The 21,890-nt window shown below is 46.3% G+C and overlaps 1 protein-coding gene across 1 annotated transcript in view; it reads left to right on the top strand.

Annotated features, from left to right (window-relative positions):
* The window catches only part of CDK5RAP2 (CDK5 regulatory subunit associated protein 2), a 687,227-nt gene that overhangs the window by 176,919 nt on the left and 488,418 nt on the right, over positions 1–21,890 (top strand). Inside the window, exon 12 of the mRNA XM_069241280.1 lies at positions 1,543–1,761. Coding sequence (XP_069097381.1) covers positions 1,543–1,761 — 219 coding nt within the window. The remainder of the gene's footprint in view (positions 1–1,542; positions 1,762–21,890) is intronic.

The following is a 21,890-nucleotide window of genomic DNA, read 5'->3' as shown; positions in this document are numbered from 1 at the left end:
AGTGTTAATTACTGCTGGTTGGTATACATGTAACACCTTGAGGTGCACTTGAAACAGGGAGAACAGGTTGCCAATACAGTTCATGTGTATCCACTGTCTGATTGCTGATGAACCCAACTTTGTCCTACCAGATGTCTGTCTCTGGGTTTTACATATGATACTGGGGGTTCGCTTTAAAGAGAGGGAAACAGGATGGGAAATCCTACTATTGTTCTACCAGACTTCTATCTCTGGGTTCATGGGGAGTGCAGTGGAATGCGTGATGGGTGCTGCTGCACTTGTTGCACAGCCACATTGCAGCCGGCTCGATTACGAGTTGGCTGCAATGTTAGAGCCCTGTTACCTGCTTGGCTAACGGGCATCTGCCAACCCAGTGGGAAACTCAAAATAGGGCCGTGGAGTTTAGCCCACAATGGCAGTCTATTGGTGTTATGAGTTTGGCTGGCGGCCTCCACTGCCCGCCAAACTCATAACGAGGCCCTTAGTGTTAAGTTGGCTGTTGCTTCCTAACTCACATGCCACTTGAAATCATGGCCTTTTGTGATATTGATCTTCTTTTGTGATATTGATCTGTTAATGCAACTGTCTAAAACGTTTATCTCCTCTTACCCAAGTACTTTCCAGAATAGTCCACTCTTTCATTTCAAATCCTATGACCGAAGTTAATCTAAGTTAGGAGATTGTTCACCTGGTTTTCCAACCTCAGAATAATTATTAAGCAGTCAGGTTCCCTACCAATGAGGAAGGTAAGAAAGTTTGCATATTGACTGAGTAGACAAAAAATGAAGAAATTATATAATAATGTAGAAGGTGGCATAAGTGCTAGAAGGAGACATTTGACTTGGTCCTTTCTCACCATATTTTGTTTGTAACCTTTTTGGGTGTTGGCAGTTCTCAACCAATTGTGATTTAGAGTATCAAAATCATAATGAAATTGTTTTTTCTTGCTTCCATCATTTTACTGTGAACTCTATTCTACTCTGCTACATTAGGTTGCTCCTATGGTCTCCATTAGTCAGGAGAGAAACCTCCTCTCAGCCCATCTGTCAGAACGGTGACCAGCTTGATGGCTTAACAAGATTAATATTTACTCAGATGAGTTAATTTGGAAACCTCAATTTTGGTCTCACCCCTCACATCTCTGGAGGCAGAAGCAAAAACTAATTTTATACTTTAAAATTGTTTAGTTATTTTGTGTTCTGTGTAAATTGGCTGTAAAGGTATATGTTCATATTTGTGAATAGCTGTATTTGTATCTGTGTGATGACTTATGTTGGTATATCCCAGAAAGGAAGCAAACTGAGGCCATGTGATCGGTCACATTTTAAAAATAAATAATAGAGCTGCACCTACATCTTTACTTCAATTACAATGTGTATTGGTTTATATAACTATTATTAATGTTATGTGGCTGTCTATTTGCTACTGGTTTCACTATAATTATTGAAGCATAAATAGACTATTTGAAGACCTCACTGCTTGGGTAACTAAGAGTCTTTTGAAAATAACATTTTGCTTATTCAAACTGTTTTGTTGTTTCAGGGTGTGGAAAATTATCGAACAGTTTTAATGGAAAAAGAATCCCTTGTTGGAGAGCTAAGGGACGATTGTCATGCAAAAGAGATGGAGAATCGCAAGTTGCAGGCAATTATCAAAAGGAAAGATCTGGAGATTCAGTCTCTCCTTCAAGAAAAAGTGCAAATGGAGAAAGATCTTGATGAGGTTCAGCTGCAGAAAAGCAGAGGCGACAAAACAATTAATGTATGTACCTATTTACCAACTTTACACATGATTCGCTGTTTACTGTTCCAGTGTGTTTACATTATGTGTTTCATGGCATTTTTTTCATTTCACCAAAATCCCAATTTCCTTTCTATTTTGTATTTGAAAATCCTTTACATTATTATTTTATATATTATTATCATAGTTGAATGTGTGTGTTTTACATATTAGGGACAGCATACATATAAAGCTGTGACTACACCAAGTTTTGTAAACATTAAATTGTTTTTTATATTCCTCATAAACAGTCAGGTGGTAGATATATCCAGGAGATAAGGTGAATTTTGATTATGTACACAATTGTATTATATTTCTGAAACAGCAAACATCTTTCTAAGAACATATGGTAGCACAATCTACGTCTTTAGACTATTAATAAAAAAAAAACTGCTCGCAGGCAACACATGCGATATTAATGAATTTTAAAATGCATATATTCCACCTCTTTCAGTTTAAGAATTTCCCAATAGGTTCTGTGACTTTGATATATAGGCATCTTTTCCAGTAAAATGATGTTCACCTAGTGTAGATAAAGCTGTTAATATTCATTGATGGATGTAACCGGGAGGCACTGTAACTGATATTTGTGCCTCTATCTGATAAAGACTTCTAGTTGCAGATTCCTTACCTTAGAATTTCCCCCAGGCATCAGACTGGATTCTGAGATTTTTAATTCTAGCAGTACCCTTTCTCGCCGTTAGGTGGTGTTGGTCGACTCTGCGTTCGTTGTTGGTGTTGTGGTCACCATGATGACATCAGGGGTTGTATATAGGTGCTGCCTCGGCGACGTCAGTTCTTTTATTTCTGCGCCACCCGCTGATCCGAAGAGAGTTATTTTGGTCGTTTTTTGGCCAATGTTAACACTTTTGTAGTGTTTTTATTGACTTTTGGTGCATCGAGGATGTCCCTGAAGACCGAGTTCAAACCATGCTGTGAGTCGCATGATGTCAGTGATGGATACGTACCGGTCCGTTTATGGTGTTTGGAGCGCGACTACGACCTGAAGTCGCGCTCTGAGTGCCTGGACCATGCATCTGAAGGCTTTGAGGGAGCAGTGCCTAAAGCTCATGGCAGTCCGATGCCCAACTCTGCATTTCTTCCGATCTCACTTGAGAGGAAGGTTGAGACCGCTTGGGGAGTCATCACCACTCGTTTACTTCTAAGACATCGGGTCACTCGTGCACGAGGAAGAAGGCGAAGAAGGCTAGGCATTCTTCAACTTTTCCCCATCGTTCGGCTGATGTGACACATCGACGCTTCAGCCCTTCGTCTGCGGAGCCTACTTCTGGGTCAGCTCCGCACCTCCCTGAGTTTCCGGGAGCCGGAGTAACCCCAGCCTAACTAAGGGAGTTTTATGAGGCCATGCGCCTAATATTTGGGCAGCGTGGCCCCCCTCCCCCTGTGGCGCCGTCTGGTGCTAGAGGTTCGGCTGAGTGCCCTTCCAGTTCTGCGCTGGCGGCTTAGGTTTCCACCTTCGGGGATCCTCCTGATCCGCCATTGGATCCGTGCTGATGCCAGTCGTGCCATTGCCACCTTCCCTGGCACTGGCTAAGTCGTTGATGCTCTCGACATCTGTTGAGCCCATGATCGATGTCGACACAATCCTTATTCCTGACGACCCGGAGCTGGAACGGCGTCAGCCGTCACCGCTTTCAACTTTGATGGGGCCTACTCACTTCAGGTCAGATTCGGACCCTTTTTCCTATCGGTACGAACATGAGGAGGGATTGGAGGGGTCGCTGGACCCTTATGAACCCAACTGGATGACCCTAACATGGATTGGGCACAGTAACTGGGAAAGGCCAGTGGTCTGGATACTTCTCAGACGCTGGCATGCTTTCGCCTCCTACTGTGGCTACGGTTGAGGGAGCCTCCTATTCAGTGGTGGTCAGTAGGGTGGCTGAGGTCCTGGGCCTCCAACTGCGACTGTCAGGACTAATCTCCGGACTTAGGTGCTTCATCCTGGGGCTTCCACTTCGGGGCCTATACTCCCATTGAATGAAGACCTCACTGATGTCCTTCTGGGTACTTGGTCCAGATCCAGCACAGGAGCTCCTGTAAACAGGACAGTCACCCGCCCCCATCGGCCAACCCGAACAACCCTAAATTCCTGTCCCAACACCCCATGCCTGAAAGTCTTCGGATTCAGGCTTCCTCTTGTTCCACTCCCCCGGATAGGGAATCAAAGAGACTGGACCAACTTGGGAAGAAGATGCTTTCTTCCTCCAGTCTGGTGTTGCGGTCAGTGAACACTGCATACCTTTTGGGCCGCTATACCCACTTATCCCTGAGGAGGGGCGGGCTATCTTCTCTCAAGCTGTTGCTGATGGGAGAGATGCGGCAAAGTTCACTATTTGCTGTGGGCTGGGCACAACCGACTCTGGGTAGATCGGTTGCATTGACAGTGCCCTTGAGGTGCCAGGCCTGGTTGAGGACATCTGTTTTTTTGGGGGGATGACCAACAAACCCTTATGAACATGCCCTTTGATGGCACTCGTCTCTTCAGAGACAAGGCTGACTCGGTGCTTGAGAGGTTCAAGGAGTCCTGGGCTACGACTCGGTCCCTTGGCCTTTTGACAGCTCCTCACCGATAACAGTCCGCCTTTTACCCCTTTCATGGCCATAGAAGGGACTCCCTGTTACATCCCTTTCCCATCCACCGTGCCACCCACACTACTCAGCCCCTGCATGGCTGGGGATGTGGAATCCCACAGTCTCGTGGGACAGGGAACCAGAGGTCCGCCCAGTCCGTCCCTGCAGCAGCCTCCAAGCCTTCCTAGTCCGTTTCCCCATCTCAGACCAGTTGGAGGCAGGATTCACAATCATCTGTCCGAGTGGGAATCCATCACAACGGACAGGTGGGTTTTGCAGATCGTCTGAAGGGGCTACTCCCTCCCCTTTGAGACTGGATTCATGCTGGAAGCAATCAGATTTTTTTGGCATTGCAATCTATAGGTCTGGATGCAAACACCTGTAATCCGGGTCTGGGTCTTCTGCCCTCCAGTGTACAGATGACCGTTTCTGGAAGCCACATGTCACCACACACTGGAATATGTGGTAGGCAAGTGCCCTCAAGAAGCTGCTACCTTTTTAGGATTTAAAAGGCATAAAAAAAACTCCTTGCGGGACAAAGACTTAAAAGGATTGAAGGAAACTAGGAATCCGGTATCCAATAGTGGAATACTTTAGGAGCTGGGAGTAGCAAGTAGAGAAAGCAAGGGGACAACCAAAGGCACACTGTTTCGTTGCTTCACACTCCAATCATTTCGAAGCCTTTATGTAGTGAAAGAAAAACAGGAAAAATAAATTACTTTCAACATCACAAAACAGAAAACGCAAAGAATTGGTATAAGCAGAAAGGAATTAAGGAAGAAACGGAAATGATTTTAAAAAGAAAGAAACCGGTACAAAACATGAACCAGTCTAGCTATAGAGCAGGTTTAAATGGCAGCTGCAAACCCTCAGACAGGTGATCACCATTTCGTAGTAGGAGGAGCAAGGAACAGTAGCTAGAAGCCCAGCAGCACAAGTCAAGGCAACACTAGATGACTGAAACTCAAAGTCCGCAGCTGCAGGCTTCATGCTGCATTTTGTGACACCTGGGAAGCACAGAACCACACAAGGTGCCCTGGTTCTCTGATCCCCCCGCAGCTGAGATGCTGTGGTTGTAACAGTCATTTACTCAAGCTATTCAGGATGGTCGCGATGTAGAGAAATTCATAATACATTCAGGCTTGGACACAACTGACTGTTAGGTTGAACAATGGGTACCTGTGTGGCCCTTTGGTGCCACACCTGGATTATGTCTATGGGCTTCTACAGCGATGTCCAATAATACCTGATGGACATTCCTTTTGCCAGTTCTCTCCTATTTGGTGACAAGCCACACTCGGCCATGAAACAGTTTAAGGAATGCAAACCCACATCGTGTTTATTGGGTTCTTCAATCCCTACCCTCAACAATTCTACCCTTGCTGTGGCTGTGGTCAGGGTTTTTGTTTTGCCAGTGCCAGGATCCTGCAGCAGGCCAGCAGGCTTTTAAGCCCTTTAATGGTTAAGGTGTTCAACAACAATGCCTAAGACAGTAGGGAGAGTGGGCAGCTCAGTCCATCCTTCCCACATCGACAGCCACAAAACTGCTTTTCTGTGTTATTGCTTGTACACAACCACCCTTTCAGAGGCTGGATTTAAAATTTCCTTCAAGGTTGGCAGGCCATCACTTCAGACAAGTGGACCCTCCAAATTGTAAATCGGGGGCTACTCCCTCACTTTTCTTTCCACCCTTCTGCACATTCCACCACTATCAGTGTGGCTGTCGGAGGATCATCTGTCTGTCTCACAGCAGGAAGTGCATGTCCTTTTAGCCAGAGGAGCCATAGAGAGGGTTCTAACCTTGGAAGTAGGAACTGGGTGTTACTCCTGCTACTTCCTGGTACGAAGGATGGAGGCCTTTGTTCTATTTTGGATCTTTGCCCTCTCAAAGCATTACTGTGGAAAGACAAATTCAAGATGCTAACGCTAGCCCAGGTCCTGTCTAACCTACACCCCAGAGTCTAGATGGTAGGGGTTTGACCTGCAAGATGCTTTTTTTCATATTGACATCCTGCAAACCCACAGGCGCTACCTGTGGTTCACAGTGACCAGAAACATTTTCAGTTTGCAGTACTACCCTTTTGGGAAAGGAATGCTGGCGCATACGGAATGCTGGAGCATATGGATTGCTGGAACGTGTAGCATGCTGGAGCGTATGGAATGCTGAAGCGTTTGGAATGCAGGAGTGTCTGGGGGAGTCCCTGATTTGCACTTTGAAGAAGGTGAATCAATAAAAATTAGTCTAATTAAGTGCTCATCCTAACTTTGGCTAGTTTCGACAGCACATTGCCTATCTTAACAACTAGAGCTCAGTTGTTCCCTTCCTCATTTCTCAGGAGAGTTTGGGCCTTTTCACATACCTATATAATGTCACTGAAAAGTTTATAAGACATGAAATTTCGCTGTTGATGATTGGCATTGACCCTAGATGGCGGATGCCAGATCTAAAGTTCAAAATCACAGAGAACCTGGGCTTCTGCCCCTGCAGGCGGGGTCAAAAGTATTCAGTGAGTCACCTTCCGATGGACTGTGTATTCTTCCTTGAGAAAAAAAGGAAGATTATCCATCCTGTTTTTAAAAAAAAAAATATGGGATTTAGTTGCGAGACAAGGGCCTCAATTTCATATGTGGCCTCAAGTTTCAGGATGTTGCTATTGCTATTTGTCAATTCTTGTGTAGAAGTATAACACCTTATGCTAGGCTCTCTCTTGTTTAGTGATTTAGATCGAGGATAAGATTTGTCTTCCCAGGTTGGTAGTGATTTGTCCTTATAAGATAGGCCGATCCAGATCATGTCAGGATGCTAATTGAATGTGTCCCTAGGGATTGTGATAACTTGTCTTGCACACTGCACTTTATACTTTTTGGTCAGCAAAATTAGATGCTTGCCCTGGGTAATCTAGTACCTTTCTGAAATGCTTTTAATAGGTATGTGATCATGGGCTTGGTCTTGCATGCTGCACTTTATATTGCTTTAATTAGTAAAATGACTTGCATGCCCTGGGCAATCTATTACCTCTCCCAAAAGCTCTTAAAAGGTATGTGATAATGCACTTTGACCTTCTACTGAGTTTTGTTTCATTTAGATAGGTGGTTGTTGATCCTATCAGAAAGTAGATTGAATGGGATCCCGGGGATTGGGTTAGTTTGGCCCTGCACATTGAACTTTAACGTTTTACCTGGCAAAATGAGCTGTATGCCCTGGGTAATTTATCTATTTTTTTTTTAAATGTTATTAATAGGTATATGATAATGTGCTGTGACATTTTACTGTATTTTATCCCTATCAGATAGGCAGATGTTGAGCATGTCAGGAACTAGACTGAACAAGACCCTGGGAATTGAGATAGTATGGCCTTGCATATTGCCGTTTATAATGTTTTACTCAGCAAAATGAGTTGTATGCCTTGGGTAATTTATTATTTTTCAAATGTTTTTCTAGGTATGTGATAATGTTCTGCGGCCTTCAATTGAGTTTTAATGTGAAGCAATTTTAAGCTTTATACTGTTTGTATTTATTTCAGGTTGATGAAAAGTGTCGGTGGATTCATGTCATTAAGTGTTATAAATGGATTTTATGGTATTTGTAATTGTGTATGTCAATTGGGGTATAAGTGATATTTCTATAAGATGTTATTTCTTGGAAATTAAGGATTGTGATTTGATTCACTCCCCTTTTGGCATCACCAGTGTCCATCAGATGAAAGTGATGGTGGTAGTCGCTTCACACCTTCAGAGGGCAGATGTCCCAATCTTTCCCTACTTTGACGATTGCCTGCTAAAGGCAGGCTAACCTCCAGCAGTCATCAACCACCCCCAGATGACAGTGAGTGTCCTAACATCATTGGGTTTCAATATCAATGTGCCAGAGTCAGACCTGACTCTTTCGTGACGCTCCTGTTCATTGGAGCTATTATAAATACAAAACCTTTCGTACGTTTCCCCCAAAGGGGAGAATCCAGGATGATTGGGCTATGATCCCAGTGTTTCAGCCTCTGTCCTGGATCTTAATGCAGATGACTCTAGGCTACTGAGACTGTTGACCTTCTGCATCCTGCTGACGAAACATACCAGGTGGCTCGTGTGGGCTCTGCAGTTGAACCCCGAATCCTAATGGGCACAGCACAAGGTAGAGGTGAAGATCAGAGCTCTCTGGTCTCCGACAGAGGCCCAACTCCATGTCAGTTTGTTAGAGTGGAGGATAATTTGCTTGGCTTTGATGACCTTCCTTCCCACTGTCAACGAGTTGCTAATGGATATGCTCACAGACAACACGCCATGTAGTACTGCAACAAGCAGGGCGGGGTGGGGCTTTGGTTCCTGTGCCATTAGGCTCCACTGGATTGCCAGGAAATTCTTCTGGTGGTGATTCGCCTGAATCTCGTGACATAATCTTTAAACATAATTTATGTTGCTGACACTTAGTGGATCAGTTGTTTAGTGGATCAGAAATCACTTGCATCCAGAGGTGACACAGGGCATTTTCCAGAAGTGGGGAGATCCCTGGCTCGATCTTTTCACCACAGTAAAGTTTGTGCGATGTCTGCAATTATGCGCATTAACTTTTCAATTTTCTCTCGTAGACTATTGCCATGTAGAGTGGAACCTGAGGCACCTGTATACCTACCCGCCACTGCTTCTTCTGCCCTGTTCTTTAACCCCTTCGCTGCCAGGCCTTTTCCCCCTCCTGTGCCAGGCCTTTTTTTGCCTATTTGGGGCAGTTCGCGCTTAGGCCCTCATAACTTTTTGTCCACATAAGCTAACCAAGCCAAATTTGCGTCCTTTTTTTCCAACATCCTAGGGATTCTAGAGGTACCCAGACTTTGTGGGTTCCCTTGAAGGAGGCCAAGAAATTGGCCAAAATACAGTGAAAATTTCGTTTTTTAAAAAAAAAATGGAAAAAGTGGCTGCAGAAGAAGGCTTGTGGATTTCCCCCTGAAAATGGCATCAACAAAGGGTTTGTAGTGCTAAACTCAGCAGCTTCCTAGCTTTCAGGAACAGGCAGACTTGAATCAGAAAACCCAATTTTTCAACACAATTTTGGCATTTTACTGGGGCATACCCCATTTTTGCAATTTTTTGTGCTTTCAGCCTCCTTCCAGTCAGTGACAGGAATGGGCATGAAACCAATGCTGGATCCCAGAAACCTAACCATTTCTGAAAAGTAGAGAAAATTCTGAATTCAGCAAGGGGTCATTTGTGTAGATCCTACAAGGGTTTCCTACAGAAAATAACAGCTGAAAGAGAAAAATATTGAAATTGAGGTGAAAAAAACATAAATTTTTCTCTACGTTTTACTCTGTAACTTTTCCCTGCAATGTCAGATTATGGAAAGCAATATACCGTTACATCTGGTGGACTCCTCTGGTTGCGGGGATATATAGGGCTTGTAGGTTCATCAAGAACCCGAGGAACCCAGAGCCAATAAATGAGCTGCACCCTGCAGTGCGTTTTCATTCTATACCGGGTATACAGCAATTCATTTGCTGAAATATAAAGAGTAAAAAATTGCTATCAAGAAAACCTTTGCATTTCCAAAAAGGGCACAAGATAAGGTGCTGAGGAGCAGTGGTTATTTGCACATCTCTGAATTCCGGGGTGACCATACAAGCATGTGAATTATAGGGAATTTCTCAAATAGATGTCTTTTTTACACACTCTCCTATATTTGGAAGGAAAAAATGTAGAGAAAGACAAGGGGCAATAGCACTTGTTTTGCTAATCTATGTTCCCCCAAGTCTACCGATAAAAATGATACCTCACTTGTGTGGGTAGGCCTAGCGCCGGCGACAGGAAACACCCCAAAGCGCAACGTGGACACATCCTAAATTTTGGAAAAAAACAGAGGTGTTTTTTGCGAAGTGCCTACCTGTAGATTTTGGCCTCTAGCTCAGCCGGCACCTAGGGAAACCTACCAAACCTGTGCATTTCTGAAAACTAGAGACCTAGGGGAATCCAAGGAGGGGTGACTTGCGGGGCTCGGACCAGGTTCTGTTACCCAGAATCCTTTGCAAACCTCAAAATTTGGCTAAAAAAACACATGTTCCTCACATTTCTGTGGCAGAAAGTTCTGGAATCTGAGAGGAGCTACAAATTTCCTTCCACCCAGTGTTCCCCCAAGTCTCCCGATAAAAATGATACCTCACTTGCGTGGGTAGGCCTAGCGCCGGCGACAGGAAATACCCGAAAGCGCAACGTGGACACATCCTAAATTTTGGAAAAAAACAGAGGTGTTTTTTGCGAAGTGCCTACCTGTAGATTTTGGCCTCTAGCTCAGCCGGCACCTAGGGAAACCTACCAAACCTGTGCATTTCTGAAAACTAGAGACCTAGGGGAATCCAAGGAGGGGTGACTTGCGGGGCTCGGACCAGGTTCTGTTACCCAGAATCCTTTGCAAACCTCAAAATTTGGCTAAAAAAACACATGTTCCTCACATTTCTGTGGCAGAAAGTTCTGGAATCTGAGAGGAGCTACAAATTTCCTTCCACCCAGCGTTCCCCCAAGTCTCCCGATAAAAATGATACCTCACTTGCGTGGGTAGGCCTAGCGCCGGCGACAGGAAACACCCCAAAGCGCAACGTGGACACATCCTAAATTTTGGAAAAAAACAGAGGTGTTTTTTGCGAAGTGCCTACCTGTAGATTTTGGCCTCTAGCTCAGCCGGCACCTAGGGAAACCTACCAAACCTGTGCATTTCTGAAAACTAGAGACCTACGGGAATCCAAGGAGGGGTGACTTGCGGGGCTCGGACCAGGTTCTGTTACCCAGAATCCTTTGCAAACCTCAAAATTTGGCTAAAAAAACACATGTTCCTCACATTTCTGTGGCAGAAAGTTCTGGAATCTGAGAGGAGCTACAAATTTCCTTCCACCCAGCGTTCCCCCAAGTCTCCCGATAAAAATGATACCTCACTTGCGTGGGTAGGCCTAGCGCCGGCGACAGGAAACACCCCAAAGCGCAACGTGGACACATCCTAAATTTTGGGAAAAAACAGAGGTGTTTTTTGCGAAGTGCCTACCTGTAGATTTTGGCCTCTAGCTCAGCCGGCACCTAGGGAAACCTACCAAACCTGTGCATTTCTGAAAACTAGAGACCTAGGGGAATCCAAGGAGGGGTGACTTGCGGGGCTCGGACCAGGTTCTGTTACCCAGAATCCTTTGCAAACCTCAAAATTTGGCTAAAAAAACACATGTTCCTCACATTTCTGTGGCAGAAAGTTCTGGAATCTGAGAGGAGCTACAAATTTCCTTCCACCCAGCGTTCCCCCAAGTCTCCCGATAAAAATGATACCTCACTTGCGTGGGTAGGCCTAGCGCCGGCGACAGGAAACACCCGAAAGCGCAACGTGGACACATCCTAAATTTTGGGAAAAAACAGAGGTGTTTTTTGCGAAGTGCCTACCTGTAGATTTTGGCCTCTAGCTCAGCCGGCACCTAGGGAAACCTACCAAACCTGTGCATTTCTGAAAACTAGAGACCTAGGGGAATCCAAGGAGGGGTGACTTGCGGGGCTCGGACCAGGTTCTGTTACCCAGAATCCTTTGCAAACCTCAAAATTTGGCTAAAAAAACACATGTTCCTCACATTTCTGTGGCAGAAAGTTCTGGAATCTGAGAGGAGCTACAAATTTCCTTCCACCCAGCGTTCCCCCAAGTCTCCCGATAAAAATGATACCTCACTTGCGTGGGTAGGCCTAGCGCCTGCGACAGGAAACACCCCAAAGCGCAACGTGGACACATCCAAAATTTTGGGAGAAAACAGTGCCTACCTGTGGATTTTGGCCTGTAGCTCACCCGGCGCCTAGGGAAACCTACCAAATCTGTGCATTTCTGAAAACTAGAGACCTAGGGGAATCCAAGGAGGGGTGACTTGCGGGGCTCGGACCAGGTTCTGTTACCCAGAATCCTTTGCAAACCTCAAAATTTGGCTAAAAAAACACATGTTCCTCACATTTCTGTGGCAGAAAGTTCTGGAATCTGAGAGGAGCTACAAATTTCCTTCCACCCAGCGTTCCCCCAAGTCTCCCGAAAAAATGATACCTCACTTGCGTGGGTAGGCCTAGCGCCTGCGACAGGAAAAACCCCAAAGCGCAACGTGGACACATCCAAAATTTTGGGAGAAAACAGTGCCTACCTGTGGATTTTGGCCTGTAGCTCACCCGGCGCCTAGGGAAACCTACCAAATCTGTGCATTTCTGAAAACTAGAGACCTAGGGGAATCCAAGGAGGGGTGACTTGCGGGGCTCGGACCAGGTTCTGTTACCCAGAATCCTTTGCAAACCTCAAAATTTGGCTAACAAAACACATGTTCCTCACATTTCTGTGGCAGAAAGTTCTGGAATCTGATAGGAGCCACAAATTTCCTTCCACCCAGCGTTCCCCCAAGTCTCCCGATAAAAATGATACCTCACTTGTGTGGGTGGGCCAGGTGCCTGCAACAGAATAAGGCCCAAAACCTGAAGGGATAGAAGGGATAGAACAGCAAGTTTATAAGGGCATATTCTTTTATACATCTTTAGACGGACTCTGCTTTGGGGACCCACATAAGTGAGGTGTCATTTTACTTGGGAGACTGAGGGGAAAACTGGGGAGTAGGAATTTTGTGCTGGAGCGGTGATCCTACTAAGAAAAATCAGGAAAATATGCTTTTTTTATGCAAATTTTGAGGTTTACAGAGGAGTCTGGGTAAGAAAATGTTGGGGGAGCCACACAAGCCACACCTCCCTAGACTCCTTGGGGTGCCTAGTTTTAAAAAGTTTCTGGGTTTTGTAGGTTTCCCTACATGACGGCCGCACCCAGGACCAAAAACATAGGTGGGCCCTCCCCCCCAAACACAGGTATTTTTGGAATATATCACTTTGATGTGTGCACATACGTCCGTGATGTGCCAAACACTAAAATTGTGAAAAGAAACACACTTAGGTTATGTGAAGAAGACCCCTCACCCACCAACCAAGTTGGTGGCATGCTTCATCATCGGGGTCCCACCCGAGGCACCTAGCGTGTCTCAAGTGTGCTGCGACGCCTGATTACAGCGGAGCAGGTTTTGTCATTTGTACCACACATACTGGTTGGATTTGGCACGAGGGTGAGTGATGGTTCAGTAGATAACATTTTATTAACAAGAGATTTCACAAAAGTGAAATGCACTGGTAATAACTGAAAGGCCAAAAAACGGAACCAATGACTCACAGCTCGTGAGCTGTAAAGCCACGACAAGGCACCAACCGCTTTACAGTCCATTCACACACCTTTCATACATGACATGCACTAGACCATTCACGCCGCCAGCCACGGGCCCAGCACATTACAAGACTCGCATCCACAGACAGCGCCAGTCAAGGGCCCATCACTTTCATACGCCCACATGCCTGATACAGCAATCACACCAGCTGATGAGTGTGTGGACTGGCGTTTGGCCGGCACTGCCAGCCAAGCGCCACACCACCAGCCAAGCGCCACCCCACCCACACCACCAGCCAAGCGCCACCCCACACACACCACCAGCCAAGCGCCACCCCACACACACCGCCAGCCCAGCGCCACCCCACACACACCGCCAGCCAAGCGCCACCCCACACACACCGCCAGCCAAGCGCCACCCCACCCACGCCGCCAGCCAAGCGCCACCCCACCCACGCCGCCAGCCAAGCGCCACCCCACCCGCGCCGCCAGCCAAGCGCCACCACACCCACGCCGCCAGCCAAGCGCCACTCTACACATGCCATCCCCTTTTTTTTGTTTTTAAACAACAAAGAAACCACTAATCATAAATTAGTACAAAACTACAAACACAAAAGCTCTAACTGAATACATGACTAATGCCAACCGTGAAACCGAACATATAAAAATATAAAACACCAGTTTACGCTCACGGAATTTCCCAATAATTCTTCTGTGTGTGGTAGCTCCTGAAACAGCCACCCACACACAGCCCAGGCTTTGAAGGACAATCAGGGCAGTACATCCTAGTCTCCTTCCTGATACCTCTTCGAGCACAGACTCTACATCTCTTAGCAGGAAAGTTTTTTTTGGCCGTGGGAGGAATGTGCTCAGCAAAGTGACGATCTTTCAATCTAGCCACATCCTCCACCACTGCTTCTCTAGGAACTCTTGCCTGTTCCAGCACAACAAGGCTAGCTATGATAGACTCCTGAAATTTTACAAATGTCATCCTTGACTCTGGAGAACTATCCTTAAACACAACAAAAGCATTAAAAGTTGCCAAGTGGAACAAGTGAAGCGCTAATTTCTTATACCACACATAAGACTTACGAGCAGCAGTGTAAGGTTCTAACCTCTGATCTACTCTATCAACACCACCCATGTGCTTATTATAGTCTAAGATGCACACAGGTTTGCGCACTTCGGCAACCTGACCCCAAACAGCCACAGGTGAAGTACTCTCATCATGGATGGTGCTTAGCATGTATACATCCCTCTTGTCTACAAATTTCAGAGCTAGCAGCTCATCATTCCGCAAGGCACTGCACTGTCCCTTCTCAAGTTTTTTACAGACAAGCTCTTTTGGATAGCCTTTCCGATTAGAGCGGATTGTGCCACAAGCAACAGTGTCCACTCTGAACAACTCCTTGAACAACCGAACTCCAGTGTAGAAGTTATCTACATATAAATGGTGACCTTTGTTAAACAGTCGTCTACCAAGTTCCCACACAATTTTCTCACTAACTCCAAAAGTGGGAGGACAACCAGGGGGGTCAATATTGGAATCCCTACCAGTGTAGACCCGGAAATTATAAACATATCCTGTACTACTTTCTGACAGCATATACAATTTAATTCCATACCGTTCCCTCTTGCTAGGAATGTACTGCCTAAAAACCAAACGACCCTTGAACAGGACCAAAGACTCATCTACAGATATTTCTTTCCCTGGAACATAGATCTCTGAAAACCGATCTACCAAATGATCAAGGACAGGTCTAATCTTAAAAAGACGGTCAGAATCAGGATGATCTCGTGGCAAGGCTAAAGCATTATCTACAAAATGCAACATCCGAAGAAGAAGCTCATACCGGTTACGACTCATGATGGCAGGAAATATAGCAGTTGCCATCAAGGGACTAGTAGACCAATATGAAGACAGCGACGGCTTCCTTATCAGCCCCATCAAAAAAGTTAAACCCAAGAACTTTTTCAACTCTTCCAGATTTGTGGGAATCCACCGGCTAGCTCTAGAGTGTGGCCTAAGTCTGGCAGCGTTGTCCCTCAAAAACTGCTCTGCATACAAATTAGTCTGCTCAACAATCTCTTCCAAAAATATATCGTCCATAAACAACTCAAAAAAGTTGACGGGCAAAAAGTTTTCCGTATTAACTCGACACCCTGGAAAACCAGTAAACGCAGGCAACTGTGGCTGCTCCATGTTTGGTGCAACCCATGCGTCAGGTCTTCCAATGGGAAGCCTTTCAGCCGCTGGCTCCTGCACCATTGGCACATCACTGTCCTCCTCTAAAACAGGCCCTTCATCAGCACTGAGAGTGGCTTCATCATCAGATGATTCATCTCTGACAGAAAATTCACTTCCAGAATCCTGCACTTCCTCCTCTGCCTCAGATGCAGAGTCAGTCTCATATTCATGGTCAGAAGATGACTCAAAAAGCACACTAACAACCTGCTGAGCGGTCATCCTACGGCTGGCCATGATCCTTCCTACAAAAATTAACTGGACAAATACACCACCAACAACCAGCACTGTGCAAGATAAGTAACAAAGTATAGGTTTATCACTAAGAATTATAAACTCAAAAACTATACTGCTCACTTGCCTGAAAAAGCTTGACTCACCAGCAACTACTCTGCACAGCCACAGCAATCACCAACGATATCCCACTAAAAAGAGAAAAAAAAAAGCAAATTAGACATAAGACAACACAATAATCATTGTGCATAACTCTAAGGACAATTTCACACACAATCCTGCATTCAGTACACCACCTACAAACATGTCATTCATGCATTGCAACAATACTCACTTGGAGTAAATTTATTTACTTACCTAAAACATGCAACTACGCAAACCGCAGGACAACTACTGCCAAAACTGCAACAAGCCACAGCAAAGTCAGCAAAAGCTTTGAACTAGAACAAAAAGGAGAAAAACTGTTATTATCATAAAAGCAAATACTTCGCCAGTTGACAAACACTCCGCCACTAACCATTTTTTCATTTTCCCTTGTGTCTAGTCTTCTCTGCTTGGGGGAAGATGGGCCTAAAAAAAAAATAGGCCAATCTACCCCCAAGGGGAGGGGGCAGAAATCGCCCAGATTACATTGCACCCTTTGGGGGGGGGCGACCCTTGCCCAAGGGGCCACACCCCCACACAAAGCACACACACACACATATAGTATCCCTGGCGCTATGGGGATTCTGCCCCCCTTGGGGACAGAAAGGCCTAAAAAATAGGCATATCTGCCCCCAAGGGGGGCAGAACTGCCCAAAAATACATGTGGGCCCCTGGGGGCGACCCTTGCCCAAGGGGCCGCCCCCCAACACAAAAAATAAAAACCAACAATAAAATCCCTGGTGTCTAGTGGCTTTCTGCCCCCCTTGGGGGCAGATCGGCGTAAAAATAGGGCCAATCTGCCCTCAAGGGGGGCAGAAACGACGATAAATACATTGCGCCCCCGGGGGGAGCGACCCTTGCCCAAGGGGCCACCCCCCAACACAAAGCACACATACAAACATATCTTTCTGGCGCTATTGGGATTCTGCCCCCCTTGGGGGCAGAAAGGCCTAAAAAAAAATAGGCCTCTCTGCCCCCAAGGGGGGCAGAACTGCCCAAAAATACATGTGGGCCCCTGGGGGCGACCCTTGCCCAAGGGGCCACCCCCCAACACAAAAAATAAAAATCAACAATAAAATCCCTGGTGTCTAGTGGCTTTCTGCCCCCCTTGGGAGCAGATCGGCCTAAAAATAGGGCCAATCTGCCCCCAAGGGGGGCAGAAACGACAATAAATACATTGCGCCCCTGGGGGGAGCGACCCTTGCCCAAGGGGCCACCCCCCAACACAAAGCACACATACATACATACTATTTCTGGCGCTATTGGGATTCTGCCCCCCTTGGGGGCAGAAAGGCCTAAAAAAAATAGGCCTCTCTGCCCCCAAGGGAGGCAGAACTGCCCAAAAATACATGAGGGCCCCTGGGGGCGACCCTTGCCCAAGGGGCCGCCCCCCAACACAAAAAATACAAATCAACAATAAAATCCCTGGTGTCTAGTGGCTTTCTGCCCCCCTTGGGGGCAGATCGGCCTAAAAATAGGGCCAATCTGCCCCCAGGGGGGGCAGAAACGACGTAAAATACATTTGCCCCCAAAGGGGAGCGACCCTTGCCCAAGGGGCCGCCCCCCAACACAAAAAATACAAATCAACAATAAAATCCCTGGTGTCTAGTGGCTTTCTGCCCCCCTTGGGGGCAGATCGGCCTAAAAATAGGGCCAATCTGCCCCCAGGGGGGGCAGAAACGACGTAAAATACATGTGCCCCCAAAGGGGAGCGACCCTTGCCCAAGGGGCCGCCCCCCAACACAAAAAATACAAATCAACAATAAAATCCCTGGTGTCTAGTGGCTTTCTGCCCCCCTTGGGGGCAGATCGGCCTAAAAATAGGGCCAATCTGCCCCCAGGGGGGGCAGAAACGACGTAAAATACATGTGCCCCCAAAGGGGAGCGACCCTTGCCCAAGGGGTCGCTCCCCCACACTAATATAACACACACACACACACACATACTGAAGTCCCTGGTGTCTAGTGGGCATTCCTGCTGCCCGATCGCATCGCGATCGGGCAGCTGGAATGCTCAAAGAGACATTGAGGGAAAGGAAAACCCTTTCCTTTCCCTCGATGCCTCTCTCAGAGCACCCCCACCCCGCACGAAGGTGAAAAACTCACCTTCTCCCTTAGACGCGCTGGAAGCAAATGGCTTTCAGCGCGTCTTTCCCCCTTTCCATGAAATCAGCGCGCGATCGCGCGCTGACGTCATGGGGGGGGGGGGCGTGAAAGGGGAAGGGATTCCCCTTTCAGCCCTGGCCTGGGGGTGTTGGGGGGCGGCCCTAGCGCTTCCCCCGACTGCCAGTCCCAGGACATAATGGTTACGTCCATGGCGCCACACGGGCGCTGCCATGGACGTAACCATTACGTCCCTGGCGGGGAAGGGTTTAAAACAGATCAGGAACGACTGGGCCCAAGCCATTCTAGTTGCACTGGATTGAGCCAAGAGAATGTGTACCCAAAGCTTCTTGGCGTCAGAATATCTCCTCTGATCAAGTTGCCACTCGAGAGGGTCTTCTGTTGCAGCAGCAGGACACGGTACTCCACCTGGGCCTGCACAGTTTGCATTTCCATACCTGGCTATTGAGTAGTGACAGTTGACCTCCTTTGACCTGCCTCTAGAAGTTGATGATGTTTTCTTGATAGAGAGATACACCGATTTTGGGGAGGTATATCTCTCTATGCCAGTCATTGGGGCACATTTGTGGTTTTGTGTAGCACACAACAGAGTCATTTACTACCTCCAAACTGTCTAAAATGTTTTGGTTTTTTTTGCCCCTGGATCAGCAAGACTTTGCTTGTGCACTGCTGAAATGTATTTGTTGGTTCTTTTGGCTTTCTTGCTTTTGCCAGATCAGTTTTTTTTAGTTAAGTCACCAGTTTTGATGAGATTTGTTAAAGGTTTGCAACATTTATTTCCTTCAAAATACTTTGTGATGCCACAATCAGATCTGAACTTATTTCTCAATTTTTTTTATATGAACTTCTTTTGAGCTGCTGCCCTTTTATGTTGAGTGTAGCCACATCTCGAGCCTGGTAATACTAGTTGAAAAGGCACGTCTTCAACTTATTAAGGAACTGAAGAAGTGAGGAGGAGGCTTTTAAGTGTAGAAGCAATTATATTCCATGCTTTTGGAGCGATGTAGGAGAAGGCTCAACCGATATGTCTGGTTTTCCATATATGTGGGATTTATCCAAGTAAGAGTCTGGATAAGCGGAGGTTTCTGTAAACGCAGATGCAATTGTTGAGGTATGCTGCAGCAGTGGTATGTAGTTTCTTGACAGTGTGGGTGAGGAGTTTCAATTGAGCTTGTTTGTGAATGGGGAGCCAGTGAAGCACCTTTAGGTGTGATGTGAGTGGAGCATGAGTGGTTGAGAGTCATTTAGGCTGCTGAGTTCTGAATCGTCTCTAGCTTTCTGGTGATCCCAGCATAGAGGGTGTTCCTGTACTCCAGCTTGCTTGTAATAAGCGCAATTATACGGTTTTCTTTGTCGATTTAGAACCACTTGAAAATCTTCCTCAGTCTCTTCAGAGTATAAAAGCATGAGGCGGTGACAGCATTTACTTGGGCAGTCATGTTGAGTTTATGGTCGATGAAGATCCTGAGGTTCTTCAGGTGGGTGGAGGGTCCTACCTCTGTTTGGCGTTAAGAATTCTAACATTGAAAACTTGTCTTTCTCATTGCCATAACATCTGCTACTTGTGTGAGCAAGCTCCAGGCTCCCTCTGACAACAGAATTTATACAACATTCTTTCCTGGTAAGTTGGTGTTCAAGAGCCGAGCTTCCTTTCTTCAGAAAGTGATTTATTCTTTTCATGTCAGGCAAGCTTTCACACTTCTGGCATTCATTGCTCCACCTCATGCCTAAAAGGAGGAAGAAAAACTACATTGTTTGGACCCTAAAAGGGCACTACATTTTGGCACAGACAGTACTAAAGAACATCGGATGGATGCTCAACTCTTTGTGGGATTCTCTGGAGCAAGGAAGTGCTAAAAGGACCATCACCTGATCAATTGATTTTTTTACTTACAGATCTGTTACGCAGTGGCTAAGAAGTAGTGTCCAGAAGACCTACTGTTATATTTCAATAGAGTTAAGGCTGCTACCACTGCACTAGTACCTGTCCTGGACATCTGTAACAAGGCCACGTAGGTGTTGGTACATACGTGCACGAAGTGCTGCTGCCTTGACAGTCAGGTTCATCAAAGGGGCATTTTGCCCTCTTGGTCCTGAAGGACATTTTGGTCTGAGCTGGTTCACTGACCACCCACCTAGGGAGGTGTCTTTTCATAAGGAGAGGAATCTGTCTCCTTCAGAAGAACAAGTTAGGTATCTATAGTAAGACTCTTTCTGGTGGATACTCTAACCACAAATTTCTCAACAACCCTTCCCCCACTTTGTTCTGTGTACTGGGCTCTTTCTTCCATCTAAAAGGGTCCCAATATTAGTATATGCACACTGGTTATGCCAATCTGTTGATAGGTTTGAGCACAAAGACAGTCGTCAGTAAGCGGATGATGTCCGCACTCATCGGTGGTGCTTATGTGCGGTTCCTCATCACTTCTGAAGTGAAACTGAGTTGGTGCAGAGCCACACTATGACAACTACTAGCGTGTAGGAGAACTGCTTCAAGGGTTTCTGAATCAAGTCTGCCATCTATGGAATATTAACAAGGTGAGGAATTTGCACTTAGAGTATACACCAGAAAGCTGGATACCAAACGTAAGTAACTTTTTCTCCAGTAACATTAATATTAACAACATCTTTCTAAGAGATCTTAACTTCCACCTTGACTACCATAGCAACACAACACAAAAGACTACCTAGAAAGCATGAGCAACATTGGCCTCAAACAACTTGTCATTGACCCCACATTGCAGGACACAAACTTACCCCCATCTTCACCTCCAGTGACAGAGTCAAGTACAGCCACCTCTCTCAGCTCACGTGGACCGACCATTACATCTCCCACTTCACCATCTGAAGAAATACCAATACCAACACTGGCACCTTACCTCCCAGCTCTGGGAGCAAAAACTGGAAAAATATATCAGAAGACCAGTGGAACAAGGCACTCAACTCACACCTCCTAGACACAACACCAAACCCAGAACAGTCTGTGAAGAATCACTCACAGTGGCTCACGCAATGCGCCAACACATTCGCCCCCGCCAAGCCAGCCAAATCCAGAGTGCCTGCCAGAAGAGCCAGCTGGTTCATCCCGGAATTGAAATCCACCAAACTCAACTAGCAGCAACTAGAGAGGAAATGGCGCACCAGTAGAGAGAGAGACTGGATACCTTACCACTTTAAAGAAAGCACTCAACTAGTTTCACTGCCTCCTGAAAAAAGAAAAGAAAAGCGCCCTAGCATACCGCATTAAAGACAGCAGAAGCTGCAGCACGTAGCTCTACTCGATCGTGAAGTAGTTCTCCAACCCCACTGCCACCAGGAACAGCATCACCTCCTCCCAAGAACTGTGTGACACCCTGGTGAAATTCTTCCACATCATCATCTCTGGCATCTAGGAGAACTTCAAACTCCAACCCAATGCCGCAGACAGTCTTAGCCTGCTCAAACCCCGAAAACCTGATCACCCACTGGGACCCCCTCACAACTAAAGCCATTATCTCCATCATGAACTCTTGCACTGTCCTCACCACATCTTCAACCTCTGGAGCGAAACAATTGGCGACAAGCTCAATAAAGTCCTGAAAACATCCAT

The sequence above is a fragment of the Pleurodeles waltl genome, chromosome 6 (genome assembly GCF_031143425.1).
Source record: "Pleurodeles waltl isolate 20211129_DDA chromosome 6, aPleWal1.hap1.20221129, whole genome shotgun sequence".
NCBI lineage: Eukaryota > Metazoa > Chordata > Amphibia > Caudata > Salamandridae > Pleurodeles > Pleurodeles waltl.
Note: the sequence above shows the minus strand (reverse complement) of the source record. Positions and strands in the feature narration are given on the sequence as shown.